The sequence below is a fragment of the Carica papaya genome, chromosome 5 (assembly GCF_054855325.1).
Source record: "Carica papaya isolate Zhongbai chromosome 5, ASM5485532v1, whole genome shotgun sequence".
Lineage (NCBI taxonomy): Eukaryota > Viridiplantae > Streptophyta > Magnoliopsida > Brassicales > Caricaceae > Carica > Carica papaya.
The window spans coordinates 13,001,981-13,023,970 of NC_142313.1; the positions used below are offsets into that span (position 1 = coordinate 13,001,981).

General features: G+C 33.0%; 1 protein-coding gene and 1 pseudogene across 1 annotated transcript; both read left to right on the plus strand.

Moving 5' to 3' along the window:
* Positions 1–12,656: 12,656 nt before the first annotated feature.
* Positions 12,657–20,959, plus strand: LOC110814135 (uncharacterized). The gene is made up of 6 exons (XM_022041501.2): positions 12,657–12,796; positions 12,902–12,956; positions 18,711–18,849; positions 19,336–19,458; positions 19,982–20,084; positions 20,252–20,959. Exons 3-6 carry the CDS (start codon positions 18,755–18,757, stop codon positions 20,495–20,497), a joined length of 567 nt encoding a protein of 188 aa, XP_021897193.1. The 5' UTR covers positions 12,657–12,796; positions 12,902–12,956; positions 18,711–18,754; the 3' UTR covers positions 20,498–20,959.
* LOC148253759 (galactoside 2-alpha-L-fucosyltransferase-like) lies at positions 15,134–16,284 on the plus strand (annotated as a pseudogene).
* Positions 20,960–21,990: the final 1,031 nt, after the last annotated feature.

Consider the following 21,990-nt stretch of genomic DNA (forward strand, 5'->3'; position numbering starts at 1 on the left):
TAGTCATCTATAAAAGTGAGAAAGTATATGGCACATGATGTGCTTTGATATTTAAAGGCCTACAAATATCAGAATGAATTAATTCTAAGGGACTTGACGCCCTTGAAGCCTTACCAAAAGGCTTCTTACTCACTTTATCGATTAAACATGACTCACATTTAGGCAACTTAACCATAGTAAGTCGGTCTAAAAGACCTTCTTTAGCCAATCTATTTATTCGGTCTTGGTCAATAAGACCAAGTTTAGCATGTCACTTAACAGATTCAGAATCACAATCAAAGTGAGAAACATAAGCAAATATAGAATTATTATATATATTATCTTCCAAGTTAAGAACAAAAGAATTGTTTCTTAAAGACCAATGACCAAATACATCGCCATGATATAAAATGTCTAAAGTACCAGACTTAAAGTTAAAAGAAAAATCCAATCTCAATAAGCAAACTACTGAAAGTAAACGACACCGCACCTCAGGTGCATAGAGAGTATCATAAAGAAATAAAGTATTTCCTCCACATAGCTTGAGCTAGTATGTTCCGATTCCAAGGACATCTTCTTTGCTATCGTTATTGAATACAGTAGTTTGTGAACCCATCGGGACATGATGGTAGTCCACGAATCCAGCTCGATCTTGAACTATATATTAGTTTGCTACCGTATCTACAATCCAATTAGAAAAAGAATTAGCAACTAATGCATGGGAACAAACAAATAAATCAAGAGACAAAATAGAGAAATGTACCTTCTTCGGCTCGAAACAATCACAAGCAAAGTGACCCTTGTTGCCGCTGTTGTAATACTTCATACGCATTACATTTTTCTCTCTATGACCCTTAGCCTTATGTTGTTTAGCTACACCACCTTTAGGTCCACTGGCTTGAAAGGAGCGCTGATCTTTCTTAAATTGCTTGGTATGATTAGGTTTGTTTCCCTTGGCTCTAACCCCATGGGCAATAAGTGTCACATTGGAAAGGTTAAGCTCATTTTGACGCTCAACTTCTATCTCAATGTGCCTAGTAATTTTAAAGAAAGTATTAATGTGTTCACTATAAACCATTAGGAGTTTAAAATTTTTTCAACATTCAGGTTTATCTGGAAGTGAACAAATCATATTCAGAACCTATTCCTGATCTCTTATGTCACGCCCTCAAGCCTTAAGGTCACGAACCATAGCACTCATGATATGTAAGTGTTTAGCTATACTGTGCTTTAGATCCATTTCATAATTCATCCACTATAAATCCAAGGCACGGAGCCTTGTAGTGGATGTCTAGCCATAAGTGACCTTAAGTTTGTCCCACATGTTCTTAGTCATGGAACAACTCTCAAACTCTCTAATGAGATCGTTATACATGCAATACAACATGGTATAGTGCGCAGAACGATCCTTCTTGGACCATTCTTAGTATGCAGTTAGATTCTCATTATACCGGTCACTACTGATATTTTTTTGCTCAAATATAATAGTGGTCAAGGTTTCTATAATCTCGCACTCATTAAGAAGATATTGAATCTTCCTGTGTTATATATCATAATTTGTCTTATCCAACTTCTCTTTGGTAAAAAAATTAGTAATCATGTTCTTGGTTGCTATTTCTACAAGTATATAAAAAAATGGACATTAAGCATGATTTTTTATAATTAAATTATTAAAATTTTATTGTTTATATCATATATTCAAAATTTTCAATATGTTTATAATCATCATATATGATACAAACTAAAAATTTGATAATTTGATTAACATTATAAAATAAAAAAAAAATTAAATGGAACATATCCATGTAACCCTTTAATTTTATTAAACTTAATTAGTATAAAAAATTATCACATAGATGTATGTAGTTATCTTAACTTAATAAAAAATGCATAACTAACTAATGTACATAAACTAATTAATATATATTAGTATAGTGATGATAAAACAACATTATAAAATACTAACATGTCATTCAATTAAATAAAATAATATACATAGACGGAATACTATTAAAATATGCTCAAAACACAAACAAGTACCTACAAATTAACCCAATGGTGATGAAGATGTTAGCCCAATGGCTACTAAGATGTTAATTTAAGTCGTTCAATTCCTATTTTAACATCTAATTTTTTCTAAGTAAAAAACAAAATAGATGACATCATCATCATGATAGCGAGAAAATAAGAAAAAAAAATAAAGGAGCTTTTCTTCCTTTCAAGAAACGACCATGTATATATATATCCATATATGCATATATATATATATATACCTATATATCTATATAACGCATATATCTAAATATGTATATATATATATCTCTCTCATTTTCTTCTCTTTCCCCTTTTTTCTTATTCTTTCACGCACACACAGTGCACCTTTTTTTTTTTCACACACCATAGTGCATCATTCTCTTTCATGTTTTTTTTCAAGCACACATAGTGAAACTCATCTCTCTATTTTTTTTTCAGTATTCTATATATATACATATGCATACATATATATATATCTTCAACATTTTTCTTTCTCTTCCAATTTTTTTTTCCTTTATGCATATACTGCACGCACATGCCCCCTTATTTTTCATTCTGCCACCGACGACAAGACAAAGTATTTGAGATTTTTTGGGTTTCATTAATTATGCTAATTTAGTGTTTGATATAGAAGAAAAAAAATGGGAATTACTGATTCTTAATAAAAAATATTTACATTTGAAAAAAAATATATGTCATTTGAATTCATCATCATAAAAAAAAATCAACAAACTTAATTTATATTGAGTATGATTATTGCAGGGATAAATATAAGCAATAAGACTCTGATACCAGTGTTTTAAAATTAGGACTAACCTCAATGCATAAGTAATAGGATAAGACGCTTGTTTTTATGCCCATAGAGAACAATTGTTAATATTTTTTATTTTTTTCCTGATGCTACTAAAGTTCCGGATAATCTTTACACTCCAAAATTCAAATCTACTTATGATTTAACTTAACGTGAGAGAGAAAATGGTAATATATTTTTTTCTGTATGTTATCTACTTTCTTCAGTAAATAAAAATAATTTTTTTCTCCCTTATATACTCACTAAAAGTCATATTCTTTTACAAGAAGAATTTCTCTCTTATAAACTTACGAATGGTCGTGTCTTTTTACAATTAGTGTTGTAGATATTTCTAATTTTATACAACATTAAGAATGAAGAAAATTGACAGATATATTTTCCTATAAATATGCAGTTATGGTACTTAAATTATACATAAAATTTTTTATTCTAATATCCCATCATTAGAAATAAAGAGAGTAAGAAAACTCAAATGGACTATGAGTTAATGTAGAAGATCTACCATATAATGTGCACTTTTTTTTCATTATAGATTCAGGTATGCTTCCATTTCTGATATAAATTTCTTTGATTTGATATGAGTATGATGACAATTTTAAATTCAAATCCATATATATTTTTATGAATTGTCTACGAGTAGTATCAGTCACCTCATATTAAATCACTAGAATTTTATGATAAATTTTTGGATTTGAATATATATATTTTTTTGTTTTGATTTTACGGATTATTTTAAAACAAAGAAAAAAAAATGGATCTAGGATTTAAGAAATAATTTTTTTTAGGTATGGTTTTTGGCTTAAAAAAATTTCAAAAAATTTGACTTTAATCGCAAGCCACACAGTCTCATGGTCATCAATTTTAACCACAAGGCCGCATAGCCTCATGGTCACGACATCACAACCGCAACTAGATGGTGAGGCATGACCTCACAATCGAGTCGTTGGTCGAGCCACGACCTTCTGGTCACAGTGAACAGAAGTAAAATGGTGGCCAAATGCTACTGCATAAAGAAAAGAGAAAGAGAAAGCAACAGCCGAAAGCTGCTGCATAAGAAAGATAAAAAAAGTCGCGAAAGCCATCAGGTTCAGTGAGTAACGATTTCAGAGTCAGAACACTAATAAGGACAGGACCAGTGTTGGAATGAGGGTTTTAGATTTAGGACCCCAATCACGATAAGATCAACACGATTCCATCATCGCGTCGACAAGGGAAGTTGCGACGGTCTGGCTATAGCATCAGGAAAGGGTGTGGTGACAGTTGCTTCTTTTCTATGTCTCCCTAGGGTTTCTTTAGAATCGGGCTCGAATTCGGGTCGGATCCAAACGTTGAGCTTGTGCTGGGTTAACCTTCATACTGAAGCCCGATATCGAAGAAAGGAACTTATCTAGTTATCTGCTTGCAATGATATCAATAATATGATTTATTTTTTCCTTTCTTTTAAGTGGTTAGAAAGGAACTTCTCATGCAATATTGGCTTTTTTAATTATCTAGTGTCCTTAGTAGGATTAATACCACAGTGAGAAATTATTAAATTAGATAGCTATATGATGAAGCTTGATCCTGAAGTTTATACTTACTTTACTTTTGTGGAATGAGGTTTTCTTAGCATCCTAGTTGTGAACACATCATACACTGGTTGCATTACGTTACAATATGAAGTTATTATAATTTTGGTGTCTTTTTTATTTGTTTTAACTTTTGGGCAAAAGTTTCAGTCTACTAAATTTCTTGGTTGCTATCTACTAGTTACTGATGGGAGACAACTATTATTTGCATAAATTGAATTGTATATTTTAGTTATTGATGTTTCAATTTATCAATTATATTGCTATAAGATTTCTGGCTTTGATCATCCTCTTGCCCTTGTGTTTGGTTGCGGGTGTTGGAGTTGAAGGAGCAAGATGTTAGTGAAGAGGAAGCCATGATTGTAGCTTATGTGTGTATCTAGAGTTGGATTTTTGTCTTTCTTAACTCTCCTATCCCTTCAGTTTTAACGGCTAACATTACTATTTGTTTTGACATCATGAGTTGGCCAAGTTTCCTGATATTCTGTTAATTTTATTTTATTTCTTTCAATGCTCTTATTGTTACTGTTAATCTCTAGATGAAATATCGAGTTGAGATAAAGGGGAAAAAAAGCCATATACTCGATTGAAACAAATTACTCTTCTTCAAGGGAATAGACCTACTCCTAATTCATATCCTAGTGCAATCAAACAGATACAAGCTGAGGAGCGGAAGTATGTTCATGACCGATTCTATAATCCCAAGATTCTTAAAATAGTGCAAAAGATGAAATGAGAAGAATGCAACAATTAAGGATAGATTGAGAGGGGTTGAATGGTAGTTCAAACATATCTAAAACTCAAAACACAGTGCAATTTTCAATGGGTTTTTAATAATTCTTTTGTTGATCAGATGGAGGAAATAACAGTAATGTGCTACTTGTCACATTGATCACCAATTTGTATAATTAAACCAAGGCATAAAAAGAGAGTTAGTTTTTACATACACTTTTTTTTGTATAAGGAAGATGAATAGGTGTCAATTCCTTAATCAATTAAAGCTATCATGAGAAATTTGTCTTGAATTGTTGGGTTTGTGTTTTCTTCTACAACTATTTTTTCGAGAGGAACCCTCTAAGTATGTCAAATTTCTTTGTTGAAGTGTTTCAAGGTACCAATCATTCTCCTCCCTTAAAGGGGCTTGATTGTTATTTACTTTCATTGATATAACACTAAAAGATAAAAATAAAATAAGATCAAATATTTTACTACTCTTTTTTTCCTCCTAATCTAATGGTTAAAATTAATGGAGACATCATTTCTTTAGGGCATAATAGCACTAGTTGAGGCATAATCGATCATTTTGGGGTTATAAAGATTACAACATTGACCCCATCCTACAATCTATAAATACAAGAGGATGCATATTACTTTTTTTTTTCCTGTCACCTATTGTCCATTAATCTATTGTAGTTAATGTTAAAAAAATATTATTTTTTAAATTTTGTATGTTTATTTTATTTAGTTAGTTTTAGTTTTTAGGAGTTTAGTGCAAGTGAGTATTATTTTTAATTATTTTATTTAATGCAAAGAGTGAGTTTTTTTAAAAAATTATCTTATTTATTACAGAGAGTGAGTGATTTTTTTTTTAATTATCTTATTTTGTGTAGTGAGCAAGTTTTTAAAAATCTTAATTTAAAGATATCTTTGTTATGTACTTTTCTATTTAAATATCTTCAGTTGTTCAAATAAAATAGAGAAAAACATTTCTTCTTTTCAAGCTTTCTTTTTATTATAAGTTCTTAATTTTTTTCTTTTAGCTAACATTAGTATCAAAACCAATCAAAAGTAAACTTCAAAAAAAAATAACAATGCACAAATGGCTTTCAAACATTTTGTGCAGCCAATTATTCCACCTTTTGATTGTCACTATGATCATTGGAGCATATTGATGGAGCATTTTTAGAGGTTAAAGGAGTATTAGCATGTTGTAGAAAATAATGTGAGAGAACCAGTAGACCGCGTGGTAGAATGGATGGGCATAAAATAGAGTTGGAGGGTCTAGAGTTAAAACAATTTAAAGATAAAAATATTATTTGTTTCTGGTCATTAATCTATTTATCCTCAAAATTATTCTAAATAAAAGAACTTACAAGTATATTTAGATTCAATGAACAAAAAATACAAAGACTCTCCAAGAGTAAAACATACACTACTTTAAGCTTTGAGAAGAAATTTTGAGAATATAAGTGAAAGATGAAGAATTTGTCACCAGTTTTGTGCAAGAACCATGTGGATAACTAATAATATATGATTTTATAGTGAGAAAATAAAAGATATTATTATGGAAGATATATTATTCTCCTTGGTATTAATCTTCTATTATGTGTATGTTCAATTAAAGAATTCAAATATATAGACTGACTCTCCCTTAATGGATTATATATCCCATCGCTAGTCCACAAATAAAAGATGAACAAAAATTATGCTTTAGAGGAGGAAGATTTAAAGGTTTCAACTGTTATTCACTCTTCAAATTCTAGAAGAAGAGGAAGGGGAACTCAAAACAATGGAAATGACAATAGATTTTCAAAGTTGATGATAATAGACCTCAAAGCAAAGGCAATGATTAAGAGAAAAAATTTGATAAATCCAAAATAGAGTGTTTTAAATGTTATAGACTCAATTATTATCGTTCTCAATATTATACCAAATTGCCTAATGATAAAAAAGGGAAAAAAATTAAATTTTACTAAAAACAAGGATGTAGAAACCTTGTTGGTCGTAGTTCAAATCAATAAAGAACTTCAATAAGATGTTTGGTATGTGGATGTGGGCTGCAACAACTATATGTGCCAAAGTAAATTATTTTTCTCTTACCTAATGAAGATTTTTGTTTCATAGTGAGCCTTGGTAATTGTTTTTCTATGAGAGTAATGAGAAATGATGATTTTAATATAAGAACCAAGAATGATTTTGTAGAAATAATGTTTGTAATAATAAGAAAATACAAGAGTTATAAAAGTTCATTAAATATTGCATGTATTGATGAGTTAAAATTCGATTTTAGTTGTATTATCAGTTAAAACACTCACAAAAAATGGGACGTATTAAAAAAATATAAAAATAAAAATAAAATATAAGCTTAAAATAAATATGGAAATAAACATGTAATTAAAAATAAAATGAATCAGGTACCAAAAGTGAATATATAATAAACTATACAGGTAAGGAGTAAAATCTTATATGGAAAAAGTCCCCAACACCTCAGCAACTAAGGTGTCCTCGGAAGACCAATCAGGAAGGCACACATAATTAGAAAGACGTTAGAAGGGATTGGCCGCAAAGAACGAACCAGATTGTGCCATGCATACATGACGTGACAGATCGAATGTGTGGAAAGATAAAAACGAGGATCAACGGCTAGGCTTGACTCCTCAAATCAATGGCTAACAGTTTGGGAACGGGCTTCGAAAATGGACAGAAGAAAAGAAAACCCATGATTCGAATTAGTGCCAACATAGAGGAAAGAGAAAGAAGGGCGTAAAAAACCCAACCAAGTGAAAATGAAACTTTTAATGCACTTTTGATTTTCTTCCTTGTTTATTGTGTGAAGGCATTAGGAATATATACACATTCAGGAGAGTAAAAGAAATAGGGGAAGGTGGTCTTTGGAATCTACTGAGATCACCAGCTGTTCCCAACAATCTAACCAATTTTAAAACAGAAAAAATCTTGACCCTTCATTTTAGGGTTTTGATTTGGGAGGTCAACCTGTCCATCTCCTTTCAGCCTTTCCTTTTTTTACTCTTAATTCTTTTCACCCGCTCCTCAAGATGAAGTCTGTTCACTTTTAACTCTTCAAGTTCCTCACCACCATTTTTTTAAACCTTTGTGTTTTCTTGTTGTAGGTGCTTCATCTTGAACAGAAGTCGGTGATGTACTGAGGTTCCTACAAGTTTTGTGAGCATATCAGCGAGCTGTTCTCTCGAGGTGACGTGTTTTGTTTCGACAAAGCTCTTTTGTACCTGGTTGCGAACTATGTGGCAATCGATATCGAGGTACTTCGTTCATTTGTGAAAGACCGAATTTGTTGCGATGTGCTTGGCAGCTTTGTTGTCGCAGTTCAGTATTACGGGTAAGTGAGGTATTATTTAAAAATCTTGAAAGAGGTAGGTTATCCACTGAACTTCACATACTATGGATGACATACTTCTGTACTCAGCTTCTATGGAAGACTTGTTCACCGTAGTTTGTTTCTTTATTTTTCAAGAGATTAGTGTTAGCTCGAGGAAGACACAGAAGCCCGTGAGGGATTAGCGGGTCATCGGACACGATGCCCAGTTCGAGTCATAAAATCCTTAAACTTTAAGATCATTCCTTATCGGGAAAAAGATGCCTTGCTCTGGATATTGCTTTAGGTACCTGACAACATATAGTGTGGCATCGAGATGCGGCCATCTAGGCTGTTGTATGAACTGATTGAGATGTTGGGTGGAGTATGTTATGTCGGGTCTAGTAAAGTTGAGGTAGAGCAAGCGGCCGATTAGACGTCTGTACCTCTCCGGATCTGGTAAGATTTCTCCTTCTTCTGCATTTAGTTTTAGTCTGGAAGACAGGGAAAAATGGCTTTCTTTTATGTCTTCCATCCTTGTATCTTGTAAAATGTCTTTAATGTATTTCCTCTGGCTGATGTAGATCCCTTCTTTTGACCTGGCTATCTCGACTCCAAGGAAGTATCTTGTTTGGTCGAGGTCCTTGACCGTGTAGGCTTCATCTAGGGCACTTTTGACTTTACAAATCTCTTCGTCATTAGGACCCGTAACAAATAAGTCATTCACATTTACCACAATTGCAACATAGTTTCTTTTTGTTCCTTTTGTGAATAGGCAATGGTCGGTTTTTGACTTGGTGAAGCCAATGGATTGAAGCTTTAAAGTAAGCTCCTTGTTCCATTAGCGACCCACTTTTTTCAGGCCGTACAGGCTCTTGGTTAAACGACAGACTTACCCTTCACTGGCTTTGAAGTAGCGCTCTGGGGGTTTTAGGTATAACTCCTCTTCTACAAACCCATATAGGTACGCATTATTGATATCTAACTGATACACTGGCCAGTTGCTTGCGGCTGCCACGACTAAAAATAGTCGAACCGTGACTATTTTGGCCACTGGTGAAAAGCTATCATGATAGTCTATGCCAAACTCTTGATTGTAACCTTTAGCAACGAGTCTTACTTTGTATTTATCAACTGATCTATCGGTATTGCATTTTGTTATATACATCCATTTTGAGTCAATTGTTTTCTTCCCTTTTGGTAGTGCAGTTAGTTCCCAAGTGTTATTATCTTCTAATATGGACAACCCAACTTGCATGGCCTTAACCCACTTGCTGTCCTTTTTAACATCCCTGTATGACATTGGTTCCTTCATAATAGACACTTGTGCAAGGAAATTAACATAACCATGATTGTATGCAGGTGAGGTGGACATGAGGAAAGGAGATTCAGGTACAAGTTGTTCTGTGATATGGGCAACAAAGTCTTCCATCTAGGCGGGCCTACTTCTCACCCTAGTGCTCCTCCTTGTTTCAGACTCTTGGGGGATGATGTTTGGTAAGAGAATTTCTTCTTTTCTTTGAAACTGGTTTTTGGGTGTGGTTGTTGTGTCGATGCTTGGTATTGATAATGGTGTGTCATGATAATTTGGTTTAGGGTGTTGTGTTTGGTATGGGTGAATATATTCATGGAATATGACATCGCTTGACAAAATCATTTTTCTATTTATTATATCATATAATTTATAGGCCTTAATATCGGGTGTATACCCTAAGAAAACACATTTTAAAGTCCTAGGTTCAAACTTGTCCTTTCAGGGGTTAATATTTGTAGTAAAACATAGGTAACCGAAGACTTTTAGGTTTGACTAATCTGGCTATTTTTTGTATAAAATTTCGTAAGGAGTTTTCAACTTTAAAACAGAGCTTGGCAAAACGCTTATTATGTGTGTGGCTGTGAGTATGGCTTCGTCCTAAAATCTTTTTGGTAATTTTGATTCACACATCAATGCCCTAGCAATTTGCAGTAGGTGTTTATGTTTTCTTTCTACTACACCATTCTGTTGTGGTGTGTATGTACAGGTTTTTTTATGCATGATTCCCCTTTTTTAAAAAATATTTTTGCATAAAGTGTTTATGAACTCAGTGCCATTGTCTGTCCTAACTATTTTGATTGTTTTTTGAAGTTGGTTTTGTATTAGATTGCAAAAACATTTTAAGGTATTTGGTACACTCGTTTTCTCTTTTAATAAATAAGTCCAAGTGGCTTTTGAAAAATCATCAACTATGGTTAAAAAATAGAGTGCACCAGAAATACAATTGATTGGGTATGATCCCCAAAGGTCAACGTGTATCAAATTAAAAATGTCATTGATATTGATGGAACTTTTAGGGAAAGACAAATGTTGTTGTTTTGCCAAGGGGCATATTTCACAATCATGTAAAGCTGCACTGCCTGATAACTTTAGATTGCGGATGTGAATCCATTTTTTTGTGGATGTGTGGCCGAGTCTTTTGCGCCATAGTTGTAGGTTGTTTTCTTAGGTGTGGCTAATGCATGCTTTTTTAGAGTCTATGTCTACACTCAAGGTGTACAGGCCCTTTATTATTGTTTCTTTCCTTAATATTTTGTTAGTTGTCAAATCCTGCATAAAACAATGGTTGGGATGAAAGGAAATATAAGTAATTGAGGCTTGGGTTAGCTTTTTGACAAAAATAAGGATAAGGTTATAAGTAAATTTTGGTATATAGAGGATATCCTGCATAATTAGATTATCACATAGTTTTATAGTTCCTTTGTGGGTTGAATGACTCGTGGTTCTGTCTGGTAGTGAGACAGACACTATAAGTTCTAGTTTTATGGGTTTTGAAAACATTTTAAATCATGTCATATGTGTGATGTGACACCTATATCTATTATCCAAGTTCCTATATCATTAGAGGCATGTAAAAAATAACATTTAGGTTGCTTACTAATGGGGCCAGAGTAGCCCACGCATCCTGTCGACTCTACCGTGTTTGCTCCTTAGTTTTTCATGTACTTGTTGATCTTTTGTTGTATGAATGTAGTCATTTCTGTGCCCCAATTTGTGTTGGATAATTTTGTTTTGGTGCCATCAGGGACATTGTTTGCCACTGCATTGGCTTTTTTTTGGTTCCTTTTTCTTTTGAGTTATGCAAACCAGTTTGGGTAGCCATGTAGCTTGAAGCATGTGTCCTTCGTGTGCCCTGTGTTTCTACAATAAGTGCATGTCCTGCTATCTTTTTCCTTTTTTCAGTTTGAAAATTTTGGATTGTCTTTCAGGTTGGTGTAAAATGCAGCGAGTGTCCCTTCAAGTGAGTTGATATTGTGTACTTCTCTTTATTTTTCAATACTAATCACCTTAGAATAAGCTTTGTTCACAACGAGTAAAAGTTCTATGATCAATATTTGGTTTTTGATATGATCATATGAGTCATTAAGACCCATTAAAAATTTGATCAAGTTGTTGGTATTATTTATTTCACTGTGTTGTGTTGCAGCATGGCAAGTGCAAGCAGGTGAGGACACTTAGGCAAGTTAACTCATCCCATAGCCTTTTGAGTTTTGTATAATAGACTGTAACAGAAAGATTAGACTATGTGATGGAACTTATTTCACGTTTTAATTTATACAACAAAGATCCGTTACTTTCACCATACCTTTTTTTTATTTCATCCCACAGGTTTGTTTTGCTGATGTGGTGAACAGGAAGGCGCTAGCAATCTCTTTGTTCATCGAGCTTAGGATCCAGGACACCACCATGCTATCTGTTTTGTGCCATTGTTCATATTCTGTTGCATTAGGTTCGGATTTTTTGCATCTGCCATCAATGAGAGCGAGCTTGTCCTTGGCTCTGAACGCAATCACCATGGCTCGGCTCCAAGTCAAATAGTTGGAGTCATCAAGGGTAGTTGTGACAAGTTGCATTCTAGGCTAATCCGAGTTTAAGAGTGTCAATACATCTGTTTTAGTATTTGCCATTTAATAGTAGAATAATAGTGTAGTGTAAAAATTAAAAAAATTAATGTTTATTATAGGCACTGCTCTAATACCATATAAAAAATGCAACCAAGTCAAAATGAAACTTTTAATGTTCTTTTGATTTTCTGTCTTATTTATTGTGTGAAAGCATTGAAAATATATACACATGTAGGAGAGTAAAAAAAAAAAAGGAAAAAGTGGTGTATAGATTCTACTGAAACCCTAGCTGTCTCAACAATCCAATTAATTTTAAAACAGAAAAAATATTAACCATTCATTTTAGAGTTTTGACGTGGGCGGTCCGGCTGTCCATTTCCTTTTAGTCTCTCCTTTTTTTACTCTTAATTCTTTTCGAAGGGTGTAGGCCGAGCCTCCTTTCAACCGTCGTGAACGCCGTCGCGACGAGAGGTAGCCTTCTTCGACGTTAATTCCGTTTCCTCCATTTTGTTACAGACCAAGCTTTGTTGTTTAGATTATTCTGGACAACCTTGGATGTGTATGGTGTGTTTGCAGGATTGGTGAAGAAGAGGAGAACCAGCCAATTATCTCATCTGCGATCCAGGGAAGCGTAAGAAAACTCTGAAACCTAACCTTCAGATCTGTAGTTGAATGCATATGTTACTTTCAAATATGATTTGGTAGTGGTCTGTTGTCATTGGTGTGATCAACTGTAGATGTGGAATGATAAGTAGGTAAATCAGTATAGGGAAGGCAGAAGAAAAGAAGAAATAAGAAAAATAATAGAAATAAGCGTTACTTAAAGTTGCAGCAGGTCCCTGACGGCGTGAGGCCGATCTGGGAATTCTGGCAGTAATACGCCAGCACTGGAGACGGTTTTGTTTTGGTTGACGTTTGGGTAGGCCAAGTTCTGGAGGAAATTGGATTGGTTTGGAATTTTGTATGGGTTGAATTTCTGAAAAAAAAAAAAAAAAGATAAGAATCACTGGGTTGAATAATGGGTTAATTTTGGTAAACCTGATCAGATGCATAGGGAGTAAATTAGGATTTTGAGCTTATGTTATTCTATTATCAGCAAACAGAAACTCCTGTAAGCTAGATAGTGAGCGGCTTCTAAGGGATAGCTGTGATGTAAATAACTGAGAGGAAGTCCTGATTTTAATTAACTAGGGATATACATATACATATAGGTATATATATCCACATACCACAAGAATAAATTAAGTGGTAGAAATTGACAGAAGGGGAATAAAAAGAGATAATAAGAGGTGAAGAATTAATATTTCAAAAAAATTAAGAGTTAATTTATAATATAACTAAAAGAAATCAAGGCATAACTGTGGAAAATGAATGCGAATGACTGAGTACTCTGTGATATGACTATGGACCCTATTTCGGGGTTTAGTTTCATTATGGATTTCGTTCTGGACTTTTGTTTTGGCTTTCGTTTCATATTTTGTTTTGTATTTCATTTCGGATTCGTTATGAATTGTGATATGGAATATATGGCATTCCTTGTTGGATGATTTGTATGTGGCTATTGTAAGTTTCAAAAAGTGAAAGTGTAATCATTAGCAGTTAGAAAATTCATTGGTGAGTAAGATCTGTAATTGTTGGACTAGAACGCGTTGTAAATGTGATAGAATATGTCTGCACTGGATGCCTTTAATTATGTACATTTGTGGTAGTTACGACATAATGATAGTACATATACAGTATAAGGGAAGTTGCATGTATTTTTCATTCAGTTCGGCATGTTAGGACTCATGAGTTTTCTTAACGAGCATCGTGTAGCTCATACTATTCTATCAATTTTAGAACAGGAGGACCAAGGACTGATCCAAGACCAATAGGAACAATAATTAAGTGTAAAAAGAGCTATGGGCAGGTGTTGTTGTCAATTTCTATAGATTTAGTATTTTGTACATTACATAGTTACTTGGTGTACTAAATGGATGCCATTCTTTTCCCTTTGTACACTGTTAGTGGTTATTTCCATGAAAAAGTATGAATTGTTAGAAGTAAGGCTGCGAAGATAAATGCTAGTTATCCGTAAAATTTTATGAAAATTTAGAGGTAAATACAACTCGTAGTTTTGTTTAAATCTTGGGTTGTTACAGTTGGTATCAAAATATACGTTCCTAGAAAATATTTCTTGTCACGAGGTTTAGGATTTTGTGGGGTTTGGAACCAAAAGAAAAATCACTAGAGATCTGAAATAAGTGGAAATCTTTAGAGGGTGGAATATAGCGGAATACGAATTTAGTTTGAATTACACCGTACATATAGAACTCATGTATAGTAGGAACCTTGTGAGTAGTTCTACTACTACTTCAGACTGTTGCCAATACAAGAATATACTACCTCATTGCTCTTTCATTCAAAAAGGACACCTCTCGTTTTCCCAACCTGTTGACAAAAACATGCTAGTTAGACTTGACCAACCACAATAAAAAAAAAACAAGAAATTCAAACATCTTACAAGATCGATTTTCAATCAGGATAGCATGTACGAACGTCTGAAACAAAATTTTTAAACATGATATGGCCATTAGTAAATGCAAATGATCCAATCTAACTCAATCAAACCTTCAGTAGTCCATTAGACATAACAATCTATTCTTTCGAACACGACTGAACACACAAGTAAGGAATATGCCGGACAAGAAATCCTTCCTTCCTCCTAAATTTAAATCCCTAAGGAAAGAGAACTTCCTAAAGGTGTGTTCCGTAATCAAAACACTTAATGTGATAACCCCAAAATATGGTTCTATTTATTCTAAATGGAACATAAAGTTATACAATATCCAAATTTACCTAGATAAAACTCTGAAGTAAATACTATCAGAGTGGCACAGCGGAATTGTTGTAGGCCATAATCTATAACATATGATTTATATCTTAGAGCCACGCCAAAGGCTACCACTTTGAGATGTTCTTCTGTGATGAAGATCAAGCTTTTCTTGGCAGAGTCCCTTGGTTGGTTATGAAAACAAATAACTATTCCGTCCCATCTCTCCTCTTGATCCCAGAATTTGACAATGAATTGAGCAGATTATTTCCTGACAAAGGAACTGTTTTTCACCACTTGGGTCGGTATCTTTTTCACCCCTCAAATCATGTGTGGGGCCTAATCACCAGATATTACCAAGCTTATCTAGCCCGGGCAGATGAGAGAATTGGCATTCAAATAAGAGTTTTTGATGAGGGATCTGGTCCTTTCCAGTATGTGATAGATCAAATTTTAGCCTGCACTCAAAGGAAAAAATTGCTACCTGAAGTAGAAATGCAAGGACATGATCATGTCACTCCATCGGAGAACCCTAAACCGAAAGCTGTTCTGTTAACATCATTGATTTAAGGATACTATGAGAACCTGAGGAACATGTACTGGGAAAACCCAACTGTGACTGGGGAAGTGATTGGGTTTTTCCAGCCTGAGTAATGAAGAGTTTCAGCAAACAGAGAAGCAGCTGCATAACAAGAAGGTTTGTGCAGAGATGTATCTCCTGAGTTTAACTGATGTCTTGGTAGCAAGCTCATGGTCTACATTCGGATATGTGGCTCAAAGTCTTAGTGGTTTGAGGGCATGGATCCTTTACAAGCCTGAAGATCACACAACTCCTGATCTCCCTTGTTGAAGGGCCATGTCAATAGAGCCTTTTTTTCTTACTCCTCCATTTTATGACTGTAAAACAAAGAGTGGAATTGATACAGATAATATTGTCCCTCATGTCAGATATTGCGAGGATATGAGCTGGGGCCTTAAGGTAGTTGATGATCATGATGAGTTATAAGTGGTCCTCCAATATGCATAATTGGTAATAGTTGAATTAATTGATTATTAGATGGTCTGATACGCTGCTTCGACATTTTCTGCATTGTCTTTCAGAAATCTTATACAAGAAGGAGCATTAAGAGGGTAATAGTTTTGATGAATCACCCACATTATTGTTGTTTTATGTAATATGTGGAGTTTAAGAATGTCGGTTTATCTACTATTCCTATAAATTTCTTCCTAGCTGGGCTCATAATGTATAAACACTGAGCCAGAGAAAATCAAACAAGAAAACATATGCAAATGAAGCTTCCTTCTTCTTATCCTGATCAGTAGGAATTTCAGTTACAAAAGACCTGCTACAAGCATTAAGTAGAAGTAGAGGCAAAAAAAGAGTCCAAAACTATTTCAAGAATAGACAGCATAACCTCAAAATCTAGGCTAGAAGGTTTTTGCCCCGACTCCTGGTGGGGTTCACGTTGAGTTTCCGACCCTTTTGGTAGAATCTTTTTACTTCCATGGGGAATCCTCCATTAAGTATTAAGTAGAGAATGTACCTAAATCTCATTCTGTGTCTGTAAAGAAGCGAAATTCAACTAGGGTTGGACTTGGATATTTTTTTCTTAATTATAAGATTAAAGCAAAATTCAACTAGTATGTTAATATAGATCTTAATTCTCAGTCAAAATTTGAAATAATAACAATATATATTATGTTAAATGATTGTTATTAATGTCAATTGTAGAATGGAGGTAGTTTCGACTTGCATTTTAACAGTTGTCTGTAAGTATTGGTCGAATGTTGATGAGTATCGTAAGTTGAAAACTATTAGTTTATTTATTTATTTATTTATTTTTTTTTAAAAAGGAGTAAGTTAGAAAATTATTAGTGTCTTTATTTTTTTTTTTTTGGGTCTTTTTGTGATTAATGACTGTGATGTTGCTGTTATTGACTATCACATTAACTTTTCACTGTCATTTAGTTGACTGTGTATTTATGTAAATATCAATTTGTCATTATGTGGAATATCGATTGTTATTGTTTAATGTCTCACTTGTTTTTTCTTTTTTTAATAAGGATTCTTAAAAATAAAATTTAAGATTTAAGATAAAAATAAAATTAACGGATATCTTAATAATGTTGCTAAATGTAACTATTATTGTAGATTCAAGACTATTATTAGTGACTATGAAGTTCCTTCTAATCACTGTATTATTACTATCATTGTATGTTTTATTGTCACTAGTTATTATCTTTTCCTTCCAAGTGATTATCTTATTATCATCAACAATTACTATTTTATTTCCAAGTGACTATGTGATTAAAAAATTAATTATAGAGCTTACGAATGACATTATTTTACACACACTGTTCATTTTAATTATATATATCCAACTCAAAGGAATTTTATTATAAATAATTAAGACTAACCACCAACATAGCTGGTCTATCATTAAGATTTTGAACATTTCATTTACTATTTTGTAGATATATTATGTGTTATAGGTAGACTATATCATAGATTAATAGTAGTGAGTTCGTAATGTTTAATTTGGGATATAATTCTAAAATTTAGTTCATTAATGTGTTGATAAAATTACTATAACTAAATTAAGTTATGTGTCAAATAAGTTTATTATGTTATATGATAATTAAATTCTTTTAATTGAGATAGATATAACGAGTTAATACTTAATTTTTTATTTAAAAAGAAGTAAAGAAAATAAGGTCTAGCTTTGAACATTTGAGAGCTTGAACTTCTTTTAATAATAGTAATTCACTACTCAACCTAGGGATTAATTTTGTCTCTTTTTTTTTTTTGTTTTTAATTAAAAAAAAAACTCTTTTTCTAATATGATTATTACTCTTTCAATTTTTTATAATTAAATATATGATGCATAATTTTTCAAATAAATTATTTAATTAACTTATTTATTAAATAAATAAATATAGTGTGATAATCATATCATTAAAATTTAATAACATTCATTGTCACATGTATTTTTATGCTCAAAACTCTTTCTTATGTTTTTAAAAGATCTGAATCTAATTTGCTAAAAACTATATTTTTTTTTACTTGCAACTTTGGTGAGTATGAAGGTAGTACTCATTTTAGTTTCAATTAAATTGTATAAATTTTATTTATGTGACAACTATACCATTAAAAATCAATAACATAGTTTTTCTGATTATAAATTCATTTATTTTAGTATATAATAAATTAACAAAATGATTAATTTAAAAAAATAATAATAAAAAAAATCGATGACATAAGTGCTGGTGGTAATAATATGTACATATCTATTTATTTTAACATACAAAAGTAACTAAAAATTAAGAGAAACTTAACTTTAACAATTAAAAGATAATAAATAAAAGTTGAAAGACAACTTTACAGAAAAGCCATTTTAAAATCCACAGAAATAAATGCAGAATGAAATTGAAGTAATTTTCCCTTAAATAATAATAATCTTATCCTTCACTGAGGAAATCTAGGGACAGGGCGATAGTTACTAGCGGAGGTTAGAGGCGGAAGTATCTATCCTTCCAAAAAGATTTTTAGAATTTATATGCCCGGCTGTGCAGATTAGAAGAGAAAGGAAGCGGAATCGGTGAAAGGGTTAGCAGATATGTCGTTCAGGAAAGGAGATTTGCTCTCTCAAACCAGAAGGCTCGTCAAGGGCTTGGCTAAAATCGAGCCCGTTTGGCTCAAAGCCATGGAACAGTTAAGTCTCTTCTCTCTCCCTTCCTCCCTCCCTCGTTGTTTGGTCGCTTTCCTTTTTTTTTGTTTTTATTTCAATCATTTTGCTGAAGTTTTCGAATTAGAACGAAGAGTACAGTTTATGGCTACTTTTAGGAGAGAAAATGGGTATGCTACTATCATTGTTTAGAGCTTATGAGTTACTAGAATTGTGCCATAGATTGTCATATGCTTTTCATTTAGTGATTCAAACCGATAAGAAAAGATTCTTTTTGGTTAGATGTACTTTTCTTATTAACTTTTAATTCAGCCATGTATAATTGTTTCTGTCCCTTGTCTTATTGAAGTTCTGGATTGGAGATGCAACTGTTTGAAGGTATCCTATGCCTTTAAGAATGTGAAGAATTTTCTTATCCAAATGCATATGTTGTTTAATCTGTATTGAGAAAAAAAAAAAAAAAAAAAAAAAAAGGAAACCAATCTAATAGTTCCTGCTGGTTTTTCGCCCAGGGCACCTCCTGCAACCTTTCCTCGTGTTGAGGGGAAAGTCAAGAAGATTAGTCTTCCTGAGGATGTCTATATAAAGAAATTCTTTCAGAAGCATCCGGATTCGAAGCATGAAGATGCCATCAAGTACTTCTTTTCTCCTGTACAAATAGTTCTTCTCAAATTTCACTTGTCTAGTCGTCTACTCCTTGTTTCTTTCTTCTAAGTGGTTATCAGTTTTCTAATGAAGAAATTTTTATGGTCTAGGTTTTAGATCCATAGTTAGAAAGGAACTTCTTGTGCAATATTGGCTTGTTTGATCAGTTGGTTTCCTTAGTAGGATTAGTACCCCAGTGAGAAATTATTAAATTAGCTAGATAGGATGAAACTTGATCCTGAATGTTTATACTGACTTCACTTTTGTGGAATGAGGTTTCCTTAGCATCCTAGTTGCAGACACATCATACACTAGTTACATTTTGTTACAACCTAAGGCATTATAATTTTGGTCTCTTTTGTACTTGTTTCAAATTTTGTGCAGAAGTCTTTGTCTATTGAATTTCTCGATTGTTATCTACTAGTTATAGATGGGAGACAACTATTCATTTACATACATTGTACTGTTTGTTTTAGATATCAATGCTTCAATTTATCCGTTATGTTGCTGCAGGATTTCTGGATTTGATCCTCCTCCTGCCCGTGTGTTTGGTTTGCGGGTGCTGGAGTTGAAGGAGCAAGGAGTTAGCGAGGAGGAAGCAATGACTGTAGCTGATGTATGTATCTGGAATTGGATTTGTGGCTTTCAGAACTCTCCTCTCCCTCGTGCTTTAACAGTCAATACCACTATTTGTTTTGATAACATGAGTTGGCCAAGTTTCCTGATATTCTGTTACCTTTATTTTATTTTTTCCATGCCCTTACTGTTACTGTTCATCTCTAGATGGAATATCGAGCTGAAAGAAAGGGGAAAAAGAAAGCATATACTCGATTGAAACAAATTGCTCATCTTCAAGGAAAGAGACCCCCTCCTAACCCATATCCCAGCGCAATCAAAGAGATACAAGCTGAGGAGAGGAAGTATGTTCGTGACCGATTCTATAATCCCAAGATTCTTGAACTAGTGCAGAAGATGAAAGAAGAGAAAAAAGCAGCAGCTGAGGATAGATTGAGAGGGGTTGGCTGGTAGTTCAAACATATCTGAGACTCAAAACACGCTGCAATTTTCAATAGGTTTTTAATAATTCTTTTGCTGGATGGATGGAGGAGATAGCAGTAATGTGCTACTTGTCACATTGATCACCAATTTGAACAATTAAAGGAAGGCATAGAAATAGGGTTAGTTTTTACGGATCCTTTTTGGTATCAGGAAGATGAATCAGTATCAATTCCTTAATCAGTTAAAGCTATCATGAGAAATTGTCTTGGATGGTTGGATTTTTGTTTTCATGCCAAACTCTTTTAGAACTATTCTCCGGGAGGAACCCCTGAGGCATGTCAGATTTCTCTCTTGAAGTGTTTCGAGGTATCAGTCGCTCTCCTCTCTTAAAGGGGCTTGATTGTTATTTACCTTCACTAATGTAACACTAAAAGATCTTCTTTTCCTCCTAATCTGATGGTTAAAATTAATGGAGGCATCACTTCTCTCTTAGCATAATAGCAGCACTGTTTGGGCGTAATAGATCATTTTTGGGGCTGTGAAGATTGCAACCTTAACCTCATCCTGCAACCTTTGAACTCGGGTGGATGCATATTTGCCTTTTATTCTGTCTGTGAATTACTCTCGTCGGTTGTCCATTAATCTACTGTAGTTAATGTTAGAAGATATTATTTTTTAAATTTTTGTATGTTTATTTTGTTAGCCTTGTCTTAGTCTTTACGAGTTTAGTGCTAGAGTGGGTGATTTTTTAACAATCTTATTTAATGTAGGGAGCTGAGTAATTTTTTTGAATCATCTTTTCTCGCGTAGAGAATAGGTGGTATTTTTTAGTAATCTTATTTTGTGTAGAGAATTGAGTTGTTAAGAATCTCAATTTGAAGATATTTTTACTATTTGCTTATCTATTTAAATAACTTGAGTTGTTTGAATAAAGTGAGAAAAATATTTTTCATTTTCAATATTTCTTTTTACTCTATGTTCTTCATTCTCTTCTTTTAGCTTACAATGATATTATAATTAATCAAAATTAACGTTAAAAAAAAAATAATAGTTTACAAATGACTTCCGCAGCGAGTCATTCTATGTTTTAATGGTAATTATAATTATTGAAACATGCTAATAGAAATTTTAAAAAAAAAAATTAAAGGAGTATTAACACGTAAAAAATAATGTGATAATACCAACATGTTGTGTGGTATTAACACATGGACCATTAACCAAGCTTGAGGTTTTAAAGTTAAAGGATCTAAAGATAAAAAATTATATGTTGTAGGTCACTAATCAATTTATTCTCAAATTTTTTTCAAGTAAAGAAATTTCGGATTCAATGAAAAAAAATATCAAAACTCTCCAAGAATAAAATATGCCCAACTTAAAAATTTGAAAAGAGACTTTGAAATCCTATAAATGAAATATAGAGAATCTGTCGCCAACTATTGTGTGATAACCATGGGCATAACCAATAACATTTGATTTTATGGTGAGAAGATGGAAGATGTTATTATGAAGAAGATATTTCGCTC

Bases quoted from the DNA above. Each gene is read 5' to 3' on its own strand.
- LOC110814135 (XM_022041501.2), top strand. From the start codon at position 18,755: ATGTCGTTCAGGAAAGGAGATTTGCTCTCTCAAACCAGAAGGCTCGTC. The intron at 18,850-19,335 runs GTTAAGTCTCTT...TTTTTCGCCCAG, and splicing joins TGGCTCAAAGCCATGGAACA to GGCACCTCCTGCAACCTTTC. The intron at 20,085-20,251 runs GTATGTATCTGG...GTTCATCTCTAG, and splicing joins AAGCAATGACTGTAGCTGAT to ATGGAATATCGAGCTGAAAG.